A 10,302-nucleotide genomic window follows, 5' to 3' on the forward strand; every position below is an offset into this window, starting at 1 on the left:
GATAGTTAGAAAAGTTATATGTTATAATTTTTATTAAATTGAAGCACTTTATAAATATATTGGAGATCTTCATCATCGTTTCCGTGGTGTAGCGGTTATCACATCTGCCTAACACGCAGAAGGCCCCCGGTTCGATCCCGGGCGGAAACATGTATATTTTTTTTTCAAACAATCTTTATTTTTCCTTAGTAAAATGTTAACTTGAACAATCAACAGGTGCTTTGTAAAAAAAACATAAATATTGAATGAAACAACTGTAACTGTTAAGAAAAATATTGTATTCGCATCTACTTTAAGTAATTTTAACATGTTATACTAAAAATAGTTACTTAGCTGTATAAAATTACATTATAAAGTAGTTTTAAAATGGGTATATAAGTAAATGATCAAGTTTTTAAAATACTATCAGGAAGTAAATCTCGGCCTGATATGTTAATCACTTGAATCATCACTGCCTCCATCATTTTCATTTTTCTTCAACTTTTTGTTTTTATTGCGTAATTCGAATTTTGCAGCAAATATTTTTTTGCCGCCAATTTTGACATCTTCCGCCATCTTGATAGCTCGTTCCACTGCTTCTGGACCATCAAATTCGATAAAAGCTGTAGCTGTAAATTAGAGTAATATTTTGTTAAGTATAATATGTTGACTATACTATTTTAAATTATAACTCTCACTATATTATCATAAGCGGTTTCACTCTCGTAAAATATTTCATTTACTTTTCGATACATATTTGTTTCTATGCACAAATCGACATTGATATTTTGCATGTTAGAAGAATAAAGCAATAGAACTTACACATAGACTTTTTCCCTTTGACCAATCTACGAACGTTTCTTATCCGACCCGCGCTGGTGAAGACTGAGCTGAGCGCTGGTTCTGATAAATCTGCATACGACCTGACAACTAATGTCGTCTGTGAGGGCGGAAGGGGTCGCTTTACACGAATGCGGTTGCCTTCAAACAGTGTATTGTCTTCATCTAAGGCCTGATATAAAAAATAAAATGTTATGGTATAAAACAGTCAAGTATTTATCAAGTATATAGTTAAGGCATTCATGTTAATAATTCTTTTGTAAAGTCAAGTCAATTTGTAAAGTATTTGATGGCTTTGACTACTGCAAGGATATTTGTAACAATGTTATCTTTTGATGATGTAATTCAAATACTTGACATATATAGTAGGTGTTAAATATTATGATTAAATTATATTTATGATATTCACTAATATTTATAAAAATGACTAAATGTCCAGAGCATGTATTTATAATTACAACAATGGTAAACTCACCTTATTGGCTGCATCTTCACTTTCAAAGTTTATAGTAGTTGTGAATGCTTCAGGATGTTCAATAGAGTATACTTCAGCAATACTGAAATTTCAAGATGTCAATAATATTTTAAGAAATATATGTAAGGAAATTTACTTTATTTAACATATATTACTATGTTACATACCCAACTACTTTTATTGGACCGAATGTAGTAAAGTGTTCAGTAAGGAGCTTTTTATAGTTGCACATTATTTTTAAGGGCAGGTTTTCAACAACAATTGATGTTACAAGTTTGTCATCATTGACTCCACCTTTCCTGTCTTTATTCCATTTGCGTTTCATCCATTTTACTTTTTCCTTCTCTTCCACGGCTTTTGTTTCACCTATTTCAGTAGTTACATCGTCAGAAGAGTTATGTTGCTTATTCTTTTTTGGCTTTTTGTGCTTTTTCTTTTTCTTATCTATGACTGTCATTTCATCAAGAAGATTTGTCAATGTATGTGCATTATCACCAATACTTAAATTTTCTAAGTCTTGTGCTATTACGTCTGGCTTTATATCTTTCTTAGAAGATTTTGTTGCTGGCTCACCTTCTGAGACTATTTTATCTTTTATTTGTTTTGTTTGATGTTTCTTCTTTTTCTTTTTTTTTTCTGTAGCTTCATCTGCTTGGGTTCCATTTACTGTTACTGGATTTGCAGAATTATCAATTTGTTTTGGTTTTTTCTGTCTTTTGTTCTTCTTTATCTCTATTTTATCTTCACTTTCTTTTTCATTACTTGAGATATCCTTCATGTCACATGTCTCTACCGCGTCTGACTTAGTGCTTTCTTGTGATGCATCAATTTCTATTTTGAAATTATTTGCATTACCTTTGTTTTCTTTTCCATCCTTAGTTTTTTTCTTTGGTTTTTTAGTTTTGGCTGATCCAAAGTTCGTTTTGATGTTCTGTGTTAGTTTGCTGTCCATTACTGATAGCTCTGATTTCGATCTCTTAATAGCAACAGTTTCAGTATCATCCAACATAAAGCTTACTGACTTGTTTCTCTTTTTGGGTTTGATTTTAGAGGCATTAACTTTTGCTATATCAAAAGATTTATCCATGGGTGATGAGTTCTTCATAATAGACTTAACATTTTCGCTATTATCTTTTTTACCTCTGACATTAGGGGTGGATGTAACCTTGGGGTCGTCTTCTCTTCTAGAACTATGCGGTAAGTTATTTCCGTCTATATTAATTTTTGAAGTATTTATATTCTCATCTTTCAACTTTTTCTTTTTTTTATTTGGTGAGGGCTCTCGTTTGAAGAGGTGAGATTTATTCTTAGATGTAGTTTCATTGCTTCCGACATCTTCCGACTTGAGCTTATCAACTAATTTAACATTAGTCTCCGAAGCAGGCTTATAATAGTGTATAAAGTCATATGTTTTATCTGCTATTGCTTTCTCTGGCGCTTGTTTCGGTAATTCAAATGACTTTGATTTCATGTTATTGTTAACAAACACCTTATCAAGTTACATTAGTATTTATATAAATAATTATATATAATATTCAGAAGAATATTTTTTAATAACCAACTTTAAAAACGTGTGAACTATGAAACTAGTGTATGTCCACTCGACTTGGTTTTGACTTAAACTTTTGAGGTTAACTTTTAAGTGTAAAATCAAATTGTCAAAAATGACATTGTCAGATTGTCAATTGAAAAAGAAAAAGCCACGCTAGTTTTGCATTATAAATTCTCGTTATATATTTTAGTTTGAAAATAACTAAATATTAAAAATAAAAGATTTTCAGTATCGTGAATTAGGGTGAAATCAAGATTAAACTATATGAGTACACTGTAACATAAAAAATTCTTAATTTTCTGTTAACTAATATAGCTATTAAAAAAAAACTATATTGATCTGATTATTAAAAAAAAAATTGTTTAATAAACATAACATAAACATGTTATTAGGCACGTGAAGGTAGCTTTTTTTTGCACGCAATTTACAAGATAATTATATAAAATAAAAAAATATAATTCAAATTATTAAGTACATACATAATCAGTGTAGAAGCTTTTCTTTTAAGATTCTACTGTACAGTGTAGACGCGTTAAGTAAATTTTAATTAATTTCTATTCATTTATTCATTTTTTCTGGAGTACACGTAAACTTCTGTTGTAAAATTAGCACAAATTATACCAGAGTTACTATAATCAACAAAAAGAATAACAAACAAACAGGGTAACTTTATCTACAGACAGACAATAAATCACAACCCTATAATGTTCAACAATGAGTAGTTAAATTTTTATAGTAGTTAAAGTTGTTGTGTTAATTTTATGTACATTTTATTAATTTTAAAAGCTTTGGTTTTTACTTTGGATTAATAGTCAAATGTTCAAAGATTTAACTTATTTAATCGAGTCAAAATAACATCTTTTTTTTTTAATTTTCAAATTAGAATAAACTAATTGGGAATTTATAATATGTCTTCCGTAATTTGAGTTTAAAATAATATTTAATATTTACCTTTGTCATACGGTATTTATTTAGTATAAGCTGGCTACATTTAAGCATAATACACAAGCGGCAAGCGCTTTACTCTTAACTGGCAACATCATTAATTAATGGCTGCGCTTGCGTGATGCCGGGTGCGTGTTATTTTAAGTTGTAAAGTGGCGTCGTTTTACTGTGTAATTGATATTTATTTGATAATAAGATTAATATAATATAAAAAGGTAAGTTATATGTTATAAGTATTACCCAAAGTTTTAGGATTAACTTCTTTCATCCCATAACAGTGACTTAATATGGGTGTAAGGTTTCGTGAATTTTCCATTGAACGCCATGCTTCATGGCGCGCTTGATTGATATCGATAATTTCACCGTTATAAGTTTATGTACTACAATTACCTGTTAACAACTATAATGTTAAGCAAATTTAGTCTAAATGGCATATTTGCTCTTTTTTCGCGGGTTACGACTTTGTCCTTGATGCTAGATGGGCGGCAAACGTTTTTTGTTGTATATGTCACAAGTTATGTTTCTACATGGCGGGAAATGGCTGTCCATTGATAGAAAAATTAAGATTAGTTTTCGTAATTTTTAGCCAAAAAGCAAAAATGGTGGCTCAAAAGAAAGGTCGTGGTGCTAAAAACCAGGGCGCCAAAGCCAAAGCGAATCAGCCCACTCAGGAAGTACCTGAGGCCGAAGTCGCAGAGCCCGTAGAGACCGATGAGAACAACGGAGATGCACAGCCAGAGTCTGAACAAGCGGAAACTACGGGGGCCGAGGAAGCCACCGAAGAACAAACAGAAGGAGAACAGAATCAAGGCGATGAGGCAAAACCAGAAGAACAAAAAGAAGACAAAGTCGAGTCGGGTAAACTGCTAGTGGAGAATCTCCCGTCGAGCTACCTCTTTGATTATCAAGAAAAACTCAAGGAGCTGTTCTCCAAGCATGGTGACGTCGTCAGCGTCAAGTGAGAATCTTAAAAGTTTATGATCCTAATAAAATTAACATGTCGTTCTGATAACATTCAAATATCAGTTCCTCAATTTTTGGTCAATTTTGCTTTACTCTTGCATTTTAATTTTTATTAAAAAAAAATTATATTGTTCTCTGGCTGAAAACATGCCATGAACATATCGGAATATTATTATGGAGTATTAATGAGGGAAATTTTTCTTTCTTTTTAGACGTGGTCCAATCATTGTTACTGAACTGACCACGACTCCGACATTATCGGCTATAGTCGAATTCAAAAACAAAGATTCTCTGGAAAAGGTAAACAAATGATTATTAACATTATTATTTTAAAATTTTTATTATTTAGATGACCTTAATATTATTGCCTTCGAACGTTAAAACCTAGAAGGCAATGCTTTAATTTAAGGCTAGAATTATTTTTTCCAAATTCCTAGAAATCCTAATGTAAAGTATGAATGACTATTTGAATGTTTCTCTAATGGCTGATCTTCTTCTATCAAGCATTTTTTTTATAAAAACTTGCTTTTAAAACACAATAATATAAAAAACAAAAGATTGTTATCAAAATGTCTTACAAGTGGGAAATCAGTCAATATGTGTATTTTGTTCTTTATTCATTTTGCACAGTTTGTTTTTACTTTCAATATTTTTAACTAGCAACATTAACAATTTTTAATTATTAAAAAAAATATGTGTATATGTATATATATCTTTTTCTTTAATGTTGTTAGTTACAAGTTTTGTTGTGTGTTCATTTCACAAGTTTCATGGTTCATTTAAATCAATTACTACTATACAACCAGCAGAACATTGCCTCCTTGTCGGTATGTCTTTCAAGTTCACTTCCATAGTTAACATATACTATACACAATTTTAAGAATTTTACACATAAACTTAACACTAATTCAATGATTTGTAGATCTATTAACTTAAGAAGCCACATTATTAAATAGGCCTATATTCAAGTTTGTTTATTTTATAAATCTGAGTGTATTCCAAATCAAATTGCACATGATTTTTATTTTTTTTTTATCTTATTTTATTATAGAGGGTTTGATGAAATATGATCATGCAACCCTCATTGGACATACACAGTCTTTTTAATTAATGTACAATACAAATATTTATTATTTTTGTTTTAAATTTAATTTTGAGTTAAATTATTAAGATATATATATATATATTTTAATAAATAAGAGATAGTGTTATTTAATGTATAAATCGCGCGCGATCAGAATAGGATGCGACCTGGGACTGAAACGCGCGGTAGCGTCGGTAAACTCTCGTCGTTGACTCGCGAGATGTTGTTAGTAATCTGGTGATAAGATTATTCTTAGATTAGAATAATAAGTAGAAAGAGGCTAATTTTTGAAAAGTTAATAACGAGGTAACTCACGGTCAACATACATTACATACAAACACTTAATAGGTTGAAATCTTGTTTCCTCTCATTGGGTTTTGATTCAATTCACAATTTACAATTTCTTTGTGAACAATAAATACATTTTCTCCTTCGCTCGAGAAATATCATTTTCGAAGTACTTTGACAGAGTATACAGAAAATGACAAAATAAAAAAGATAATAAATTAGGTATATTTATTTCCTATATTGTATCGAGATACGAAACAACATACAAACATGCATATTATGAAAGATACAACAAGTATGGAAGCCCGTCAACTTAAAAACATCACACCCATATCACCCCTTCCCCTTCACCGAGCGCACTAACCGGCCGCCCCCTAGGCGCTGTCGGAGAACGGCACGATGCTGGACGGCAGCGCGATCTCCGTGGCGGCGGAGTCTCGCGCCGAGACCGCGGTGCTGGTGGGCGTGCCCTACGAGGCCAGCACGGACTACGTGCGCCTGCTGTTCGCGCAGTGCGGGGACATCGCCCACGTACACGAGTTCAGCAAGACTAAGTATAAGATTTGTAAGTACATGTTTAAATTATTATTATTATTTAAAGTATTTATTTATCTTTGTTTAAAACAGGTTATTGTTTTGAACTGTTACCTTACTTACTTACTTTTATGTACAGTGAGAGTAACTTTCCATGAGAAAGAGGCAGTCGAGAAGGCTCTGAAGCTAGACCGAGAGCTACGTATCAACGGCTTCCTCGTCACCGTCTCCAAGTATCGGGATGAGGACGAGCAGAAAGCGCATTCCGCCAACACCAATAAGGTACTACGCCGATTATGTATATATGAATGTCTTATATAGTATGCATTTATGCCCCATTACCGTGTTTCCTTAATAAGTAAATAGAGTAAGTGTGACTGGAATAAAATAATGTCATTTCTCATACATTAATGTTAATAATTATCGACGTCATACTGATGGGGTGCACGGTTTACCAGAACAAGCGGCAACACGCGCAGCAGAACCGCAACACCAACGCCGGCAACAACGCGGGCGGGGGAGCGGGCGCCGCCACGCGCGCCAACTTCCGCCCACGCGGGGCCGCGTTCAACGCCAGGGGGAACTTCCGAGGTTCGTGTTGCACCATGATATCCTATATGTCCATTCTTTACCAGTAATAACGATGTTTTGTACAGGATTACTGAACTTTATTAGTTTAACTCGTTTATAATATTGTTTTATTCCTTTTCTATTAAAGATTTAGTATTTTAAATTTATTATGTAGTAATGTATACAGTAAGTACCTAAGATCATTCCAGCAGCTTGTATCGACTTGGTTTTGTCCATTTGTTTCTTAAAATGAGTACAATGAAATATATAACGTGTGCGTGTCGTCGAACAGGAGGACGCGGGCGCGGCTTCGCGGCTCGCGGCGGAGCGTTCCCGCGCGGCGGCTTCGCGCCCGTCAACACGTACCTGCCGCCCGCGCACCAGCCCTTCATGGGCCGACCGGTACCTGCCCACGCCCTACCCGCTGCCGCGACTCCGCTGGCATCCTGAGCGATGCGAGCGGTGTCGCGTCTGATATTATTTTCGTATTTTAGCAACAAAACATTATTCATTATTATAATATTATCATTGGGTAAACTTCTCTAGTAACAAGATCGTGAAAGCGAGTGACCTTGATAGCTTGGGGTATTTGCAGTTCTAACTATTTATACATATATTTACAAGTTTAAAATTATTCTCGAACGACATTTCGATCTAGTTATTTGATTTTATTTTCATTTCATTCACCTCTTCTATCATATTTGCTTTTCTATATAAAAATGATTTTACGTATATTTTAAAAGAAACGAATGCATAGAAAATAAAAAATAATTTGAAAAGAAATATGCATATAACATTCTGTGCATTCTTTTCAGAACTACCTGTAGAACATAAATCCAGAACAAACAGGTAACTTGAGAAAAACATTCATACAAGGTACCTAAGCTATGCAATGTATGCAATTTTACATGATAACACACCTTGAGAATGAAGCAATCCCCTTCAGGCCAAGTAAATCCAGAGTTCAATATGCCGGTCTTAACATATCTGAGACCTTTTATTTCTGAACTGATTGACTTTGACTGGATATTACATTAAAAAGCGATGCAACAGAAATTAAATTGCTCTTCGAATTCCACAAAACTGATTTCAGATCCAAATGTGCTTGTTTTGACTATGGTAAAGTTAAGTTAAATATGATATCAAAATTTCCTAAATTCATAGATGTCCAACCTATACTATCACTCAAAGTCTATACTATACACAGAAAAGAAAATAATATAGACAGCGATGTGCGACCGAGATTATTATAAAGCCGACGCCATGTTAATTTGCATGGGTCGGGCTTTATTCAAATATAAATAGTAAAGAATCAAATAGAAATACATTGGCAACTTTATTTATTAACTGTAGCCCAGTACTTTATTGTTTATTCATTAGCCATCAAAACAGGTATAGATCTTATAAATAAATAACAAATCTTTAAATAACTTGAAGCATTTTACATATAATCAGGGTTTAACAGCTATCATAGTTTCATCAAGTCTACTGACAAATTATAAAAGCTTTAATAAAATCATAAATACATGTAATGTATTGTGTCAATTGATAATTTTAAAGTGTAATACAAGTGTGCATAGGCACACTTAATAATGCAGTAATGACAACAGATTTCTCTGTCTGTTTGGCAATTATAAAATATAATTGGCAGATTACGGTATATCTTTTGTTTAACCTCAAAACATGTTTGGAAAGTTGTACTCAAACACTTACTTTAATTACTCCTAAGCCTATTCATGAAGGAAAAGTTAATCGACCGATAAGTTTAACTAATTAAAGCAATTTAAAGATTTCATGGTGAATAGTTCAATAGGTTTTAACTTATAGTGATTCATAATTAGTGGCACTGAGATTGTTTTTTTCTACTTTTACTTATTTGTCTATTACATAGGCAATAGGATTTTTATTGTTTTTATAAAATGTGTGTTTAGTGTTGTCTATACAAAAATACATACGAATATTTTAATTTTTCAATGACTTTATGACTCACAAGTAAGGTCAGCTTGATATATCGGCAAGTTCGTGTTAAGCCAATTGAATTATATATAGCCGTGAATATTTATAACAGCTTAACAATAATTTGAAAGGTTATAATGTTATTTGTACAGGTTATCGTAATGATAACTCTTTCAAATGTGCTAGTAGAATAAGACCGAAATTATTTTGATAATTTTTATCTAATTATGTATATTTATGGATGTTTCCGTTATAAATGGATTGTCCTATTTTTTATTGCAAATAAAAAAAAATGATTTCATACCTTTGTGGTATATGTTGGGGAGTATACATATAATTTGCTTATAATGAAGGTCTTTACATGGAGACGTAATGAATATAATAGGATCGTGATATTTTAAGCCACAATCTAACTTACGTGTTATTATTATTCTATAGGAATATTACAAAAAACTTCAGGATCGCATATTTAATTATATAAATTCTTTTTTCCTTTTACAGCAAGGCGGGTTCATGAACGATGGCCAGCGGCCGAACAAGCGACTCCGACAAATGTAACCTCTTTGTAAAGTATAATAATAACAAGTATTGTGCGTCGTTTTATGTCGTGTGTGTGTGAGTGTGCGCGTCCTACAGACAGTCAGGCAGTGACAGATCGCAGTATCAGATAAATCTAGCTAATTGTATTTACTAAGTACATGAAATAAAAATAATTGTAAACTATTGTCTTTTGACAGATAATAAATAATTACTAACATTTCGCCAATGTTTTATTTTTCTCCTTTACAGTAAGTTTTATTTTATAAACGATGATGCACCAACTTGAACTGGAGCAGCTTGGTGGAATGTGATGCAAACCTTTACAACTACTTTGTAGCTACTATAAAAAGTAATTTGTCGCTTAAAAAGCTTAATTTCAGTTTAATATTCTAAGATTAAAATAAATATTCTCATTTATTACAGTCTTTAGAGATAAATAAGTAGTCTTGTACTTTACTTTAACTACTCTTAATTTTTAAAAACGATAAAAGGTATGTCGTTATCAAAATTATTAAAAAAGAATTACTCATAAGCAAATAAACGCAGATCTTTATTTAAATAAACTGGTACGGAACA

The 10,302-nt window shown here is 32.3% G+C and overlaps 2 protein-coding genes and 1 non-coding gene across 5 annotated transcripts; 2 read left to right on the forward strand and 1 right to left on the reverse strand.

Annotated features, from left to right (window-relative positions):
- The first annotated feature begins 77 nt into the window (after positions 1-77).
- Positions 78-150, forward strand: Trnav-aac. The gene has a single exon. It is a non-coding gene; the product is annotated as a tRNA-Val (tRNA).
- A 135-nt stretch (positions 151-285) lies between these two features.
- On the reverse strand, positions 286-2,924 carry LOC125070218 (ABC transporter F family member 4-like). The gene is made up of 4 exons (XM_047679984.1): positions 1,462-2,924; positions 1,295-1,376; positions 802-991; positions 286-608 (listed from the first exon to the last, which is right to left on the reverse strand). Exons 1-4 carry the CDS (start codon positions 2,763-2,765, stop codon positions 433-435), a joined length of 1,752 nt encoding a protein of 583 aa, XP_047535940.1. The 5' UTR covers positions 2,766-2,924; the 3' UTR covers positions 286-432.
- Positions 2,925-3,881: 957 nt separating this feature from the next.
- Positions 3,882-9,947, forward strand: LOC125073790. Of its 3 annotated transcripts, none has more exons than XM_047684837.1 (9): positions 3,882-4,006; positions 4,378-4,749; positions 4,967-5,054; positions 6,505-6,691; positions 6,800-6,942; positions 7,119-7,251; positions 7,523-7,632; positions 8,046-8,106; positions 9,688-9,947. In XM_047684837.1, the coding sequence occupies exons 2-8, from the start codon at positions 4,391-4,393 to the stop codon at positions 8,055-8,057; spliced, it is 1,032 nt and encodes a 343-aa protein (XP_047540793.1). In that variant the 5' UTR covers positions 3,882-4,006; positions 4,378-4,390; the 3' UTR covers positions 8,058-8,106; positions 9,688-9,947. The 3 variants fall into 3 exon arrangements, with proteins under 3 accessions (XP_047540793.1, XP_047540803.1, XP_047540785.1); XM_047684847.1 differs by having other exon boundaries at positions 8,046-8,079; XM_047684829.1 differs by lacking the exon at positions 8,046-8,106.
- The last annotated feature ends 355 nt before the right edge of the window (positions 9,948-10,302 follow it).

Source organism: Vanessa atalanta, chromosome 2 (assembly GCF_905147765.1).
Source record: "Vanessa atalanta chromosome 2, ilVanAtal1.2, whole genome shotgun sequence".
Taxonomy (NCBI): domain Eukaryota; kingdom Metazoa; phylum Arthropoda; class Insecta; order Lepidoptera; family Nymphalidae; genus Vanessa; species Vanessa atalanta.

Bases quoted from the DNA above. Each gene is read 5' to 3' on its own strand.
- LOC125070218 (XM_047679984.1), bottom strand. From the start codon at position 2,765: ATGAAATCAAAGTCATTTGAATTACCGAAACAAGCGCCAGAGAAAGCA. The intron at 1,377-1,461 runs GTATGTAACATA...TTGAAATTTCAG, and splicing joins GGTCCAATAAAAGTAGTTGG to TATTGCTGAAGTATACTCTA. The intron at 992-1,294 runs GTGAGTTTACCA...TTTTTATATCAG, and splicing joins GTGAAGATGCAGCCAATAAG to GCCTTAGATGAAGACAATAC.
- LOC125073790 (XM_047684829.1), top strand. From the start codon at position 4,391: ATGGTGGCTCAAAAGAAAGGTCGTGGTGCTAAAAACCAGGGCGCCAAA. The intron at 6,692-6,799 runs GTAAGTACATGT...TTTTATGTACAG, and splicing joins CAAGACTAAGTATAAGATTT to TGAGAGTAACTTTCCATGAG. The intron at 7,633-9,687 runs GTACCTGCCCAC...TTCCTTTTACAG, and splicing joins AGCCCTTCATGGGCCGACCG to CAAGGCGGGTTCATGAACGA.